This window comes from Camelus ferus, chromosome 29 (assembly GCF_009834535.1).
Source record: "Camelus ferus isolate YT-003-E chromosome 29, BCGSAC_Cfer_1.0, whole genome shotgun sequence".
NCBI classification, from domain to species: domain Eukaryota; kingdom Metazoa; phylum Chordata; class Mammalia; order Artiodactyla; family Camelidae; genus Camelus; species Camelus ferus.
Genome location: NC_045724.1, coordinates 14,543,297 through 14,559,365, shown reverse-complemented (window position 1 = coordinate 14,559,365; position 16,069 = coordinate 14,543,297). Strand labels below are relative to the sequence as shown.

Sequence of the window (16,069 nt, the reverse complement as noted above, 5' to 3'; positions counted from 1 at the left end):
GGAATATATTAGGAGTATGGGATTAACAGAAACACACCACCATATATAAAACAGATAAACAAGGATTTACTGTATAGCCCAGGGGACTGTATTCAATATCCTGTAATAATAACAGAAAATAATTGAAGAAATTATACCCAAATCACCTGTTAGTTTTCTGTACACCTCACACTAACATAATATTGTAAATCATCTATACTTCAACTGAGGGAAAAAAAAAAAATCTCCCCGTCAGATGCTATAGGCTAGGAAGATGTAGTGTTAGGTCCCACTGTGCATATAACACAGGTGTCCAGCTCGCTTTTATCTTTGTTCATGGTGCTCCCTCAGCCATAAGAATCCTACTCAGGTCTTCGCGGCGCAACTCAAATGAAGCCTCCAGATTCACCCTCATGAACCTCTTCGTGTTCCCTTAGCTCATTTCTTATCTTTGCATCTAGTGTTAACTTAAATTCCTGCTCCCTGGTAATAGTTAACCATTTTCCTACTTAATTCCCTGAGACCACAATGAACTTAAAGGCAGGGTGCTCTGGTCCCCATCCCCCCTAATGCTTTGAACACTGTCTTGCACTAAGCACTTTCAATGCCTGCTGACTCCCATTTGGATTGACCTGTGGGAAAGAAGATTCGAGAGCTTGAGGTTGAGGGAAGCGATGATTTTATTTGAGGCGTAAAGACACGTGTGTCTCTGTTACATAGGATGAGGATGACTTTAGGGTCCTGGTTTCTAAGATGAGACTTTATCTTAGGACAGGGCTTCTATCACAGCTTTTTGGGATATGAATTAGAAAGGGAGCAAGACACCGCCCGGAAAGAAAATCATTACTGTTGCAGGGAAGTCGTAAAGGCAGGGCAGATGCTACTTAAATCAGTACATATGTAACAGAGCTCCAAAGAGGAAGAGGGTGGTGTGGGGAAACTGGTCTAAGTTCCTGGTGTTGGCAATGATCCTGGCCTCTCCTTCCATGGCAAAGACTGGCCCCTATACAAAGGCAGCAGGGTTGACTTGGCAGATCTGACTGCAGCAACGTCTCGGGACTCCCCCATTCCCCTCTCTGGACCCCCAGCAGCACTTCCCCTTTCCCCTGAAGAGCTCACAGAGGAAGCGCAGGGTCTATGTCATGGACACTGCTACTTGCTCGATGAAGCTGGCCAGGTTTATGTCCCGTTCTGAGAGGCCCGCACATTCGTGGGTGCTCAGGGTGATGTGAACCTGAAACAAAATCAGAGATTCGGAACCAGCTGATTCCACAAACCACACCTAAGAGCAGAAGAGTCACCAGCTCCTGGGCTCAGCCACACTAAGAGGAACCAGGCATTACAGTCTCTGCTGGGGACTGCCTTCCTGGTGAGTCTTTAACAACAGCACAAAACTCTCTTCAATTACACCTCCAAAAGTAGTGGTGACTTCAGCACAGGATAAAAAAGAAAGATCCAAATATCAAGAACCACCTAAAAGCTAAAGACAAGACCCAAAACCAATTCCAACTCCTAAATGCTGTCCATTTACAGACCATCTCTTCTGGCCTTAATGTTTTTAGAAAGAATCCAGTCTCGCTCATGTGCATGACAGGCATTTGATGACTGTTTCAATTCATTCAGCAGACAAGCTCATCTACTTGGTGTGCATGAGTATTCTTAGTTCAAGTTTATTACTTTTTTACTCTTCCATACCTCCACGAAAATTTTAGCCCTTTAGAGCTATTAACACTGAGTATGCCTGGTTCCCATGGCCTTTCCTTCCTTGGGGTTTGCCTTTGTAATGTCTAGTTTAACCTCATGTTAACTCAGTAGTGTTCCAATTTGCATTTCTTTAATCTGTAGTGAGGTTAAATATTTTCCAGGGGTGTTTATGTCCATCCTAGGAAGGAGATGAAAGGAACAGGAGCGGACAGTCAACCTATGTGTGAGAAGGGCCCACAGGGAAGGAAGCCCAAGGAAGGGGCCTTCAGAACGAGTTGAAGTTCTAGGCACACATCACTCACCTTGTTGTACACGTTAAACCATTCAGGATGGTGGTCCAGTTTCTCAGCCTGCAGAGCCACTCGTGTCATGAAGCCAAAAGCCTATTAGTGAAGTGAGATCCAGGTTAGTGTCCTGAGAGAGAGGACTGCTGGGTGCCTTTGAATGGCCCAGATGCAAGAGGACAGGCTAGCTCCCCACAAGGTGACCCTTCTAGCTTTCGGCATTCCCCCTAGCACCAGCCACTGGTTCTGAGGCTAGAGTTTGAGTTGTTCCTTCTGCAGTAGGAAGTCTTGTTTCTAGGATCCCCAACTAAGAGGAAACACCAAGGAGGTATTCTAGTCTTGGCCAATCTTCTGGTTATCTATGAAAATGTCTTCTGTTATCCACCTATTTCTTACTTGAACTGTCTCCCCTAAGGACTGTTTCTAAAAATTCCACGTATGGAGAGCCAAAGACCCACCTCCCCATTCTCTAGTCCCCAAAGATGACACTTTCCAAGTAAACTGGATTAGTGTAGTGTCTGAGAGTCCTGGCTAACAGGGTGTTAAGGGAGGGAACATGTTCTGGAGTGTGACTCAATTAGCCCCAGTCTCAGAAAACTCTGCCCCACTCTGGTGCATACCCTATTGAAGTCTTTGAAATGGAACTGCTTAAAGATGGCATCCCGGCCTTCCAGCTCATTCCACCCCACCGCCCGCAGGTTTGGCAGCAACTGGTCCCGCTCCTCTGCACTTAGCCTGTGTGCTTTGCCAGCCTAGGAGAGAGAAAACACAGGCTCAAGGACATTTTTTTTTTTTAACATGACAAAAGAGAGGGCCCTGGACCTTTGGGGAAATTTAGCCAGCCTCCTCTGGCAGCTCTGGTGATTCAGTCAAAGGGCAGCTGGTCTAAAGGAACAGACTGGGAGGTGGGGCCCTGGCTCATGCACTGATAGGTTCTTAGAAAATCCTGAACTTTAATGCAAATCGCTGGGAGAGAGAACACTCCCCACCTCCCCTGCCCCCAAAGCCTTACAGATGGCGCTCCTCCATAAAACAAACAAACAAACAAAACTAGGCTCTTACATTAATGGGGGAGTAAAAGAAAATTAAGCCCCTACTGTGACTCACTGTGTACTGAAGACAAAACTGAGGCCTAGAGCCACTCTTTCGCCACCCCCACCCTCAGTCAATGAAAGCACTGGTGTGGTTCTCAAGGTAGGTCCACGTGTCCACATCCCTGGGGCCAGGCAAAGGGACCACACTTAAAACACGTTCCAGGTGATTCTTAGCCACACCACCATCCATGACCACTGGCACTACCTCCTAGTGGGGACCCCACACGCTCCCATGCAGCCTCTGCTTCCCAGGTGCCAGGCCTACATTGCTCAGATTTCCACCTTCTTTTCTATTCTGTCAGCCTAGGAAGCCCAAGCCACAGAGCTCAGTCTCCAAAGTAGTATTAACTTGGCCAAGAACAAATGGCAAACCCCGTGCCCCAGCCTATTTACCTATTGTGCAAAATGCCCTCGAGGCAGCCCAAACTGGCACAATTCAGGCCATGAGTGGAACCCTCAGAGAACAGAAGGAAGCAAAGGTCAGTTCTAGCCTAAGATGACCCAGGTGAAATCGCTTAAGGGATTCCAGAATTTAGGCCCCTGAAGTACAACTACCCAAGGATGGAAAGTGTAGAGGGCTAATTACAAGTGAAATCAGTAAGGTCTGGGGAGAGAACATGAGGGAGGTTAATTTAGCTTTTATGAGGCAGCCCATAGACTGGAAACCAGGTGGCCCTGGGGCACTCATCTCCTCCGGCTTGATGGGTAAAGGGGCACAAAAACTTCTACTTCAGGGATCAGCAAGAGGAGCCAAGGGGATGCTTTAATAAATTCCACTCTTATTAAGGGAATGTCATCTGCATTTTTAAAAGGAAACTGCCTGGGGCACACAGGCTTATGCTAGGCCTTCAGGTTTAGGGTAAAACTGGAAAAGCACTGCAGCGCTCCTTTAACTCGACCTTTTCCTCCCTCCTGAAAAGTGTGGGTTCTCTCTGGACCCAGCTGGCTTGGTCGTCCTCTCGTGGGCTCCAGAAGGCCAGTGAGGACAGTGGAGATCTGCATCACCACCCAACCCTGTCTCTATTCCAGAGCTGGCCCTGTCTAAGTAGCTGGTCCATGTATCCAGGCAACGGATGACCAGATGGCAACCAAGGCATCAGAATCCACCATTTAGTTTTTTGGCTCTGAAAGGGGTGTGCAGGTATTTGTGAGCTCCTAGGAGGCTCCCCTTTCTCTTTAGAGTCTTCTGGAATCCCCCACATTTCACAGCCTGGGGCTGTACTGACAAGCCCCTCTGAGATCTGGGATCAGAGAAGGGGCAGGGGCGGTGCTTGCTTAGTAAATCACAGGTCAGGCCTGGGCCTCTGGGAGTGTGTAGAGGGGTTACTGATTACCCACACCCTGCACCTCCGGGGCCTCAGTGCATCTCATCAACAGCTCGCTCACCACCTCCCTTCCGACCAAGCCGTAGCCTTCAAAATGCCCTCCCAGGTGTCTCCACCATCCTGACTGCTCCTGATGCCTTAGGGCCTAATGTTTTTCCTGTTTGGTAAAGCTTCCCGGGTCTAGAAGCTCCTTTCTTGCTGCCCTGCAGGCTCAGCATCACCTCCCTAGCTGAGCACGGGGCCTGAGACTCTCCTCGGGGAAAGCTCAGCCTGGAGGGCAGGTGGCCCTGAGTAATCATGTCTCCATTGCTGGGCACAGGCTTGAAGCCAGGAGCCAGAGGCTGCTTCCGAGGTCGGGGGACAGCAGAGGGCTTGGCCAGACCCTGTGCCCAGAAGTGCAAGAAGGGCAGTCAACAGGCACGCAGGGATACAGGGAAATCCAGTCTCCCAGTCCTTTGCACACTCACACAGGCATTCCCGCCCGTCCCAAGTGTTACCACAGACCCCCAACATAGGATAGACTGTGCCACCAAAGGGGAATGTGTCTGCGGGCTCACTGCTGCCCCTCCCCACCCCTCGCCCGGGTAACACGGCCCCATCTCCCCGAGAGACCTCCCCGCTCAGGGAGGTCTCTAAGCCCGGCCTCGCAGCACTCAGGCCCCAAAGGGTCACTGGCCTGGGAGTCAGGGGCAGGCCTGGGCTCCCGCCTCCCTGTAACCCGGCCTCAGCTTCCCCGGGGGAACCGCTAGAGAGTGCGGGCGGGGCAGAACCCCCGACTCTCGGAGCCGGGCGCGCGGCAGCTCCGCCTGGGGCTGGGAGGGACGCTCCCCCCACCCCCGGCCTGGGCCTCTCGGCAGGCCCGGGCTCTTACCCCCCGCCCTTCCCGCTTGCCCCCCGCCCTAACCCGGCTGCCCCGACCGCGGCGGCGCATGACCCCCCTCACCATTCCCGGGGCGCGGCGCGGCGCGGGCGCGGAGGAGCAGCAGGTTGCGGCGGAGCGAACGAGCGCGGCGTCCGGCGCACCAGGAAGCCGTCCGGCAAGGCCGCGCTCGGGCCGCCCGGGGGCGGGAGCGCGGCTGGGAAGGGGCCGCCCACCGGTAATTATTAACTCCAGCTGCGGCTCCCTTCCAGCACTTTCCTCGGTGCCGATGGTATGGGGAGTTAAGGATGCGGGCTCCAAATGTGAACTCCTGCGTTTGCATCGCGCTGTGTGACCCTGGGCGCGAGAATCCCTTTTAAAAAAACACCTTATTGAAGTATTGACCCACACAATAAACTGCAAATATTTAAAGCGTACACTTGGATGCTTTTTGACATATGTAGGCAACGATCCCCGCGATGAAGAACATGAAAGTAGCATAGCCTCTAAGTTGCTTCTTCCCTCCTCAGACAACTGTCGACCTGCTTCCATCACTAAAGACCTGCATTTTCTAGAAATGCTATATAAATGGAAATCATACAGATGATACGCTTTTTGTACCTGGCTTCTTTCACTCGGCATAATTACTTTAAGGTTCATCCATGCTGTCGTGTATTATCAATAATTTCTTCCTTTTAATGGCTAAGTAAAAGTTATTTTATTTATTGTAAGTATTATATTGTATTGGATATGTACCAGTTGTTGGACATCTGAGTTGTTTCCAGTTTTTGACTGTTACAAATAAAGCTGCTGTGAATGTTTGCATACAAGTCTTTGTATGGCTATATGCTTTCATTTTTCTTGGGTAAATACCTAGGAGTAGAATGGCTAGATCATATGGCAGGGATAAGCTTATAACTTATTAGGAAGCAGCCAAACTGCTTCTCAAAGTGGTCAGACCATTTTACATCCCTACCAGCTGTGTATGAGAGTTCTGCTTCCTCTCCACCCTCACAGATGTAGGAATGCTTGGTAAGTCAGTCTTTTTAATTTTAGCCATTCTAATTGGTGCCCAATGGTTATCTCTCTGTGGTTTTGAGTTTCCTTAATGACTAACGGTACTAAATACCTTTTCATGTACTTGTTTGTCAATGGTCAATCTTTGATGAATTGCCTGTTCAAATTTCCTGCCCGTTAAAAAAATGCTTTATTTTCTTTTTGGGTTTCGAGAGTTCTTCACTCTGGATATGAGCACTTTATCACATATACAACTTGCAAATATTTTGTTTGCATTCTCACAATGCCTTTCAAAGAGCAAATGTTTTTAATTTGGACGAAATCCAATTTATCAAAATCTTTCTAATGGATTGGTATTTTGATGTTGTAACTAGGAAATCTTTGTCTAACCGAAGGTTGTAAAGATTTTTCTATGTTTTCACATTTTATAGTTTTTGGTTTTATTTTTTAGAATTTACAGGGCTTTTTAAGGGGGTAGGTAATTAGATTTATTTATTCTTAAAGGAGGTACTTGGGATTGAACCCAAGAACTTGTGCATGCTAGGCATGCACTCTACCACTTGAGCTATATTCTCCCCCTCTACAGGGCTTTTTAAAGTTGGGTTTCAGGAGTTTATATCTCTAATTGCTCGTCAGTTTTAGATATTGCAAATATCTCCTCCCATTCAGACATCTGTACACTAACTTTTCCATGATGTCCTTTGTTGGCAGAAATCTTATATTTTAGTGTAATGAGGTTTATATTTTTCCTCTTTTTATAACTTTGTGCTTTTGAAGATTTATTTGACAAGTCCCCTCCCACCCCACCACAAAAATATTGTCCCTTTTCCTTCTGTTAACTTTATAGTTAGGTAAATTTAAGGCCAAGTGTGAAAGGTCCCCCTTTATATGCAATGTTAAACAAGGTGTTAGCTAGTCTCCAGAGATGGCCCTCCAGTGAAACTTGACTCCGTTTATTCCCACCTTGTGGCTTCTGCTAATCATCCACGGGTTCCAGGAGGGAGGCTTTCTGGCCACCCAGGCCTTTAGATGACTTCAGCCCCAGCAGACATCTGACTGCAGTCACATGGGAGACCCCACGTGAGGACCACTGCTTGGCAGAAACCAGGCAATCCATGGAACTATGAGTAAATAGCAGGACATTTTTATTTGAAGCCAACGCATTCTGAGGTGATTTGTTATGCACCAATAGATAACAGGACAAAAAGATACCTGAATAAAAATTGGTACCTGGAAGTGGAGTGTTAAGACCAACCTCAAACAGGTAGCATTAGCTTGGGAACATTGGTGGGTAGAAGGTGGAAGAGAGGTTTCAAAGACAGAAAGGAGGATTTGGGCTCCCACAAAGGTGTAGAAAGCTGGAAAGTGTTGCTCCCACACTCACAATGAGAAAAGCCTGGAGAGAGAATACAAAATCATTTCTTTTCTTCAGCTGGCCACGTAGTGAATTCCAAGGGAGGCAGGAAGCTCACAAGGGCTCACCTGTGCCAGGCGTGGGCACGGAGTGGGGAAGACACACGGGGTCCATAAAACTGGGTAAGAAATCAGCTAAAATTTTAACAAATTGTTGGAAGCCAGTTGTGTGCTGGCATACAATCTGAAATAGCCGGGGGCCCGAGACACCGGGAGAGTTTGCACACACTAACGGCTTTGATTTCTGGACCTCCCTTTAGGGTTCAGGAGAAAGAGTGGGGGAAGGGCAAGAGACGGGACCAGCGAGAGGCCCCGCCCTCAGCCAAGCAGGGGATTGGCTGCTGCTGCGGGGAAAAAAAAAAGCCAAACTCGCAGTCCTCTCCAGACCTTTGTCTTAAAGGAGCAAAAGCCTTAAACCACTGGGAGAGGGCCAACAAGTGCTATCACTCCCAGGGCCTAGATAAAGATGCATTGCGGCTTCATTTCCGGTAGGAGATAAAATCCCTCTGCCCTGGGGAAAGGGGCAGGAAACCGGGATCCTGTACCAATACCCTAGAGGTCGGCTACCTCTGGGGAAGAGCAGAAACTTGTGCCCAAGTCCAGCCACAGATATAAGGCAGTCTGGTTGACACGGGGGTGGGGGTGGGGATGGGCAGGAACACTGAGAAAGCCCCAGCACCCACGGGAACAGAGAGCCCTCCCCAGTCCCCGACCATGCACCTAGCAATAGCAGTGTACCACTGGGGAACGGGCAAGAGTGTGGGGAGTGCGTGGAGAGACACCTTCCTGTGGGATCTTTAGGGAAATGCTGATGGGTACCACAATGAGGTCCCACTACATTCCTCTTAGACTGGACCGGGGGAAAAATGCGACCTGATAATACCATGTGCTAACGAAGATGTGGGGTCACTGGAACTCACATACACTGCTGGTGGACATAGGAAATGATTCAGCCCCTTTGGAAAACGATTTGGCACTTTCCTACGAAGTTAAACACACTTCCACGTACCTTGCGACTCAACAATCCCACTCCAAGAGAAATGAACACAGGTCCACGAAAAAAACCCTATATGTAAATGTGTATAACGGCTCTATTTGGAAACAATCCAAATGTCCATCAACAGATGAATGAATAAACAAATGTGGTCCAGTCACACACAGGAATACTACTTAGCAATACAAAGGAACGAACTGCTGACCTGTGCAGCAACATGAGTGAATCTCTAAAGCATTATGCTAAGTGACAGAAGCCACACTCAAAAGGTTTTCCAAAAAAAAAAAAAAAAAAAAAGAAAAAGAAAAAGAAAGGAAATCATCTGCTTACGAATATTACACATCTGATGACTGGAAGAAATTTCCAGAGATTAGATGCTGTTTCTGTACACATGGAGCCTTGTTTCTTCTCCATTACCCACATGCTTCCCTGCCAGGGCCCATTGGATGCATTCCTGTCACAACTTCTGGTGCCTTTTGGTCACCTCACAATCTTGGGTGAGTCAGCACAGCAGGAGGTGGGAGTATGTCTGGAAGGCATTCCTGTAACCAGAACAGCCAGCAATAGCTAATCTACATATGATGTAACTGAGAATCATTCATTCATATATCTCTCTAAACCCAAATTAACTGTATCTGCCCTTAGGATGGTCCCCAAACATGTCCAATGTTTAACACAACCCAACATGAGGGTGTGATATAGGGAAACTTGGAGTGACAAAAGACAAGGGGCTTAGAAAGAGAAAGAAAAATATCATATGATATCACTTACTTGTGGAATCTAAAAAAAAAATTAGACACTTATTTGCAAAACAGAAACAGACTCACGGACATAGAAAATAAACTTACGGTTGCTAGGGAGGAAAGAGGTGGGAAGGGATAAATTGGGAGTTTGAGATTTGCAGATACTAACTACTATATATAAAATAGATAAACAACAAGTTTCTACTGTATAGCACAGGGAACTATATTCAATATCTTGTAGTAACCTATAATGAAAAAGAATATGAAAAGGAGTATGTGTATGTATACGTATGACTGAAACATTATGCTGTACACCAGAAATTGACACAACATTGTCAACTGACTGTAATTCAATTTTTAAAAATTAAAAATTACCCCAAACTTAGAGACTTAAAAAAAAAAAAAGACAAGGAACCTAATCTACTGTGCTTGAAATATCTTTCTTTTGCAAATTTTGCAAAAACATGTGATCATGTTGGTTCCTGGATGGCTCCCCTTCCAGTTAAGGGCCCCCCTGAGTGTCAGGTTTCATTTGCTTCCCCATAAACCCACCTCTTCCAAGGAGCCTTTCCTGCAGAACTCACCCAGCTCCTCGCCATCCTTTATTTGGTCCTTTTCCTCAATACTTCCTGTCCTTTCTTTCCCTTGTTCCTGAAAGATGAAAACTGGCATCTCTGAATCCTCACCAGTGCCTGGCACTCTGCTCTATACTCAATACCCTCTTAACAAATGTTTCCCAAATCCATGTTTGTGTATTTTTTCGGGGGGGTAGCTGAGATGGCTACTGAGCAACAAAGAAACTGTCTTCAAGAAGAATTGTCTAATAGAATACAAACTTGTGGTTGCCAGGGGGAGGGGGGGTAGGAAGGGACAGATTGGGGGTTTGAAATTTGTAGATACTGACAATATATATAGAATAGATAAACAAGTTTATACTGTATAGCACAGGGATATATATACAAGATCTTGTGGTAGCTCATGATGGAAAAGAATGTGACAATGAATATATGTATGTTCATGTATGACTGAAAAATTGTGCTCTATGCTGGAAATTGACACAATGTTGTAAACTGACTACAACTCAATAAAATAAAATTTTAAAAAAAGAATTGTCTAAAATGAGCTATTTTGTTTTTGGCCAGTTCCTAGGCTAAGGATCTAAAAAGTTTAAATAAAAACCCAGAACCTCTTTTAAATTATAGAAAAAGCACATTCTAATAGTAAAAAACAACAAAGCAATAACAACAAGCGTGGGGATAATATGGTTGGGCATAAAGAGGAAGATAAAACCAGCTTCCCCACCCTCTTCTGCACCTGCCCAGGGTTACCACACAGAGGCAACCTCGGGAACTGGGGACAGCGTCTGCTCTGAGGTCGGCCTCCTCCGCTTGCCTGATTATGGGATCTTGAACAAGTTACTTACCTTTTGGAACCTCAGTTTCCCCAACTGTAAAACGGGGATAACGATAGTAGCCGCCTGGTAGGGCTTTTGTAACGATTAAATGAGATACTCCATGTCAAGTGTCTGGTATTGCCACCTGCGTCCTCTCAACACCCCTCCACCCAGTTCTCTTCCCGCTGATTGATGCCTTTCGGCCTCCCTCTGCCTGAGAACATCCTCTGCCCATAGGTGGCGCTCTGTTCTAGATAGATCCAAGTGGGAGGGAGTCAACACCCTACTCTCAACCAGCAGGGATCAGGCTCAGTGGGTGAAAGTCTGTATCCTCGCCCCAGGGTGGAACCATTCTGGTGTGTTCACCAGTGTCTCAGGGGTCCCCAGCAGGATCAGCCCCGATGCCCTCAGTGACATCCTGTTCACTAACCCACATGTTATTGGCTTTCCTCCCTCCTCCACTAACTCACCTGCTCTCTCCTTTTATTTTTCTTAATTCGAGTGTCCTTTTCTTGTTGATTTGTAAGATGACACCCCTCATTTGTTACATATGTTGTAATTATTTTCTCTGATTCTCCCTTGCTTTTTTATAGCTCAGTGATGCAGAAACATGTTTAATTTTTAGGTAGTCAGATCCTCCGAAGTTTTCCTTTACAGTTTCTGGATTTTGTGCCTTGTTCAGAAAGGACTTTTTCAACCAAGATTAACAAATATTTGTCTCTATTGCCTTTTAATATTTTGACAGTCTGTAAAAAGTGTTTAGATCATTAATTTCTCTGGAATTTGCTTTTGGGTATCATGTGAAATAATAACTTATTACTTTATTTTTCAAGTGGATAAACAATCATCTCATACCATTTTTTTTTTAGCACATTAACTAGTCCATCTTTTCCCCACTGATCTGACTGCTACTTTTGTATTCTGCTAAATTCCCATAATCCCTGTGGCTCGGTTACTGGATTATTTGTTCTGTTCCTTTGATCCATCACTCTGCCCAGTTTTAATTACTCCAGCTTTATAGTGGGTTTTGATATCTTGTAGGTCAAGTCTCATCTCATTTTTCTTCTTTTTCAAAATGTTCTTGGCTATTCTTGCTTGTTTACCCTTTCAGATGAGCTTTAAAATCAGCTTGTCAAGTTCTATAAAAATCTCTTTAGGACTCTGATTGGGAATGCATTGAATTTATAGATTTAATTTGGGAAGAATTGACATCTTTGTATTACTGAGTCTTCCCATCCTGGTGCATGAAATATCACTCCATTTATCCAGGCCTTCTTTATGTCCTTCAGTAAAGTTTTATAGTGTTTCTCATATGGGACCTGGACATTTCTCATTAAGTTTCTTCTTAGGTATTTTATAGTCTGGGTTGGCCATTGTGCATGGGGTAGTTTTCCCATTACATTTCTAATTGGCTACTGCAGGCTGTATAGGAGAGGTGTGAATTTTGATGCTATCTTGTCTCCAGCCACACTGATGAACTCGCTCTCCATTTCATTCTAATATCTTTCTGTGGATTAGAAGAACCCTGAACCAGCCATGCCTGTCCCACATGGGATGGGCCTTCCTCAAGAGCAGAGGGCTCCGTGTACCTGGATGGCAGTGGTTGAATGCCCTGACCCTGGAGGGCTGCTGTAAGGACCGCTGCGTGCAGATGGCCCTTAGATCCCTTCCAATTCTAAGCTTCTACGTGTTCATAATTCTGGTCCCTGTGTCTGTTTTCATGCACTGTCTCCCTAGTTGCATGATAATCAAGGGCAAGTTCTCCTCCCTCCCTCCCTCCTTTCCTTCCTGTCTGTACTTGTTTGATGTCCACATACCAAGCACAGTGCCAAGTGCTGGGAAGGCAAGTGATGGTTGTAGGTATCTATGCATCCACATCCTTGGCATGCAAGCAGTGTCACCTAAAATATTCTCAAATGAAATTAGAATGTGGTAGAGACCCTCCCCACCAAATGGCTGGAGGGGCAATATGTACTCGGGGGGTCCTCCTCCACCCTATCCCCTTAGGGGTTCTCACTTGGGGGGTGGTGACAGCGGCGATATTGTTTCCCAGGGGACTTTTGCCATCACATACAAGGCTCAGCTCAGCACCTGGCTCAGACAGGCAGTTACTAATGTTACTGAATGAAATGAGGAATAACGCATGAAAGACATCTTAGGAGCCACCCAAGAGTCCTGAGCACTCCTGGAAGTGGCTGCTGGTTTTCAGGATGAGGTGTCCCCCAGGGTGCACTAAATGCCTCCAGTCACAGGGCACCCATTCCCTTAAGTCCACTCCATTCTGGGATGGCTCCAGGCATCTGAGAAGTTCTTGATGATGGGTAAGGGCTGTGTTAGACACGTTCAACCATGCAAAGGCCACGTGTGACTAAATGGCTACCATATTGGGTAGCACAGGTCTAGACATTAGAAATAGAAAGTTTCTTTTTCTAGTTTCTTCTTTAGAGGGACAAAACCTGTCATCTAAAAATGATGAGTCAACCTTCCTTCCCAAAGACAGAAGGGAATTTTGGGCCATAGTAGTAGAAACCAAGCACACAAGTTCACTTCTTAGTGGGCAAGTCTCTGCTATACTGAGAGCCAGTGTCTTTTCTCAAGGGCCTGCTAGTCTAGGAGATGGTCACACCACAAATGCAAGTGGCAAGTGCTATCATAGAGGGATGTGGCTGGGCTGCAACAGAGTCACTCAGAGTAACTCGACAGTAGCTCTACATGTGGGTGACGGTGAAGTGTCCACCAGGAGGGAATGTTAGGTGTATGCCTTGAAGATTCACTGGGGTTGGCCAGGCAGAGACAGGGTGTATGTGGAGGTGGGACTTGCGGAGGAGGGCATGGGTACTTCAGGCAGAGAAGGCAGCCCGAGTAGAGGTGAGGTGGCCTAAGGGTGGGTGTGGCCTGTTCCTAAGGCATCCTCAATGAGGCTGCCATGAGAGCCTTGTCAGAGCTGGGCCTGGAGGGGTTGGGAGGGTCTGAGGGTGACAGGCTCTGCATGTTTCTGTGGTGGGCATCCCTCTTAGTGCCTAGCCCAGAACTCTGCTGATGGCAGGGAGGGGGAAGCAGGGTACTGAGCTCGGACTGGGGTAGTGGAGAGGGGATCCAGTTTTGCTTCCAGAGGTCCCTGCAATACTTCTTTCCACCAACAGAGGGCAGGGCGCCCTCAGGAAATGATACCCATTCTCTGGGATTTAGGCAGACAGATGAAATCCCAAATTAGGTGGGTCCTTTCAATACTCAGTGCACATTTACTGAGCTTCAGGCTTCATGCTGGGCTCTGAGGGCACTAAGACAAACCTCACCCCTTGCAGCTTGTGTCCCGGGCCACGTGGATTGTGGGGACTGTAAGGCAGTTGTGGTCAGTTCTGTCAGGATGGAGGTCGGAGAAGAACCTTCATTCTTGAGCTGAACCAAGATGAAGAGTTGCCCTCTTGGCTAACAGAGTTGGGAGACATGCCATCCCAAGGGGACAGAGCATGACACATGGGGTGTGGCAGTGGTGGCAGTGTCTGGTTGCTGACTGAAGTTCCAGAGCGTAGGGGTGCTGGGACCTGATGGGTGTTGGGAACTGTGGGCATGGCTCACAGAGGGCCCTGGAGCTGTGCTAAGAAGCTCTATCCTGGGGCCACGTGGAGGATCAGATAGAATTTCCTTAAACAAAAAACCCAACAAAGTTTTCATTATGAAAATTTTCAAATATATACCAAAGTACGTAATATAATTGAACCCCCATGTGCCTGCCAACAGTGATCACATTCTTCCTTTTTTCCATCCTTTCTCCCTCCACATTTTAAAAACGTTATAGAAAATTTCAAACACACACAAAAGCAGGGAGCTAGGAAAATGACCCTTACAGACCCACCAACCCGCTCGACAATGAGCGGTGTGCCGCTCCTGTGTCCACTCTAGCCCCATCCACCCCTCCCCACTCTCAGAGCGCTTTGAAGCAAATCACGTATCATTTCTTATGTGACTATTTTAGGATCTATCTCTAAAAGTCAGGGGCGCTATAAGAAAACATAATTGCGCAACCGTGATCACACCAGAACAAAGTTAAGTCATTCATTGACTTCCTGCCATATCCAGGACCCAGAGGTTTGTAAGCCCAGGAATGGCCAGGATCAGATTAGCATTTCAGGAAGGTTGCCTCCGGCAGAGGATGGAGGAGAAAATAGAGGGGACAGGGGCCGGCGAGTGGGGACAGTGGTGTGGGCCAGGGTCCCCTTCACTAACCCATGACAACAATGCACCAAGGATTCCAACCAACTCTCACCTTCCCTTCCTTTCCTCTCCTGGTCCCCTACTCAGGTCCCGCCCCTGCAAGGCCCAGCCCTCCCTCCCACGGGCAAGGCAGGGACCCACCAGTTTCCAAGTGGATGTGATTACTCTGTGTGAATGGGGGGCCCACACTGTAGGCGCCTCTCAGAATCCAACTTAGATGGGGCTGACTTGGTCAACCTTGGTGCTGCCACTGTCACTTTTGGTTGACTTTGCAATGTTTCCTTAGGAAAGATCACTCTTCCCCCCAGACTTCACCCCCCACCCCAACCGTGTCCCAGTATCCTCTGCCTGTTCTCAGGGTAGGTGACAGAGGGCTGGCCAGTTCTCTTGGGCACTGATGCCTCAACGGAGCATCCCTCTTCCTGGGCAGCAGCCATCAGGAGGGGTCACTGTTGGAGGCAGTGGGCACACAGATCTCCTGCTTGCTCAGATTACAGACTGGGGAGACAGGTTTAGGGGGAGTATTCTGGGCTGGGGGTCAGTGAGTCCATGATCAAGCTCAGGCCCACTCTGAGTGACATGGTGCGAGTCTTGGGCCCTTGCTGGGCCCCAGTTTCTCTAGCTGTGAAGTGAGAAGGTAGTACCTACCTCAAGGAGTGGCTGTGAGGTCCAGGGATGTCGTCTCTGGAAACACTGTCATCACTGGCAAACTCTGAAATGCTGTGCCTGGCAATGAAGTTTTATTCCTCTGTTGCTTCTGGACCTCTTGGCTGAAATCTGCTGTCCCTTTTGTCTCCAAAGTCAGAGGGGTAGAGGGGGATGGGGCCCATCCACCCTGAGACCCCTGCACAGCTGCCGTCTGGGGCTGTAGCCCCATGTTCTCCAGGGACAGCTTTCTTGGGGAGAGGCCTTGGAATCATCCTTCCCGTGTTAGTTTCCCTTTCTCATCTTTCTCAATAATTAATCACTCTTCCCCTCTGACTCCTGCCCATTTAACAGTTCCCACTAGTCCCAGCCCTCTTACCTCCTACCTGCCCTGCATCCCAGGC

The 16,069-nt window shown here is 47.4% G+C and overlaps 1 protein-coding gene across 2 annotated transcripts; it reads right to left on the bottom strand.

Annotated features, from left to right (window-relative positions):
- Positions 1–641: 641 nt before the first annotated feature.
- On the bottom strand, positions 642–7,261 carry PCBD1 (pterin-4 alpha-carbinolamine dehydratase 1). 2 transcript variants are annotated; one of them, XM_032469965.1, is made up of 5 exons: positions 7,226–7,261; positions 5,330–5,602; positions 2,588–2,719; positions 1,986–2,066; positions 642–1,213 (listed from the first exon to the last, which is right to left on the bottom strand). In XM_032469965.1, the coding sequence occupies exons 1-5, from the start codon at positions 7,244–7,246 to the stop codon at positions 1,115–1,117; spliced, it is 606 nt and encodes a 201-aa protein (XP_032325856.1). In that variant the 5' UTR covers positions 7,247–7,261; the 3' UTR covers positions 642–1,114. The 2 variants fall into 2 exon arrangements, with proteins under 2 accessions (XP_032325856.1, XP_032325855.1); XM_032469964.1 differs by lacking the exons at positions 2,588–2,719; positions 7,226–7,261 and having other exon boundaries at positions 5,330–5,478.
- Between the last annotated feature and the right edge of the window lie 8,808 nt (positions 7,262–16,069).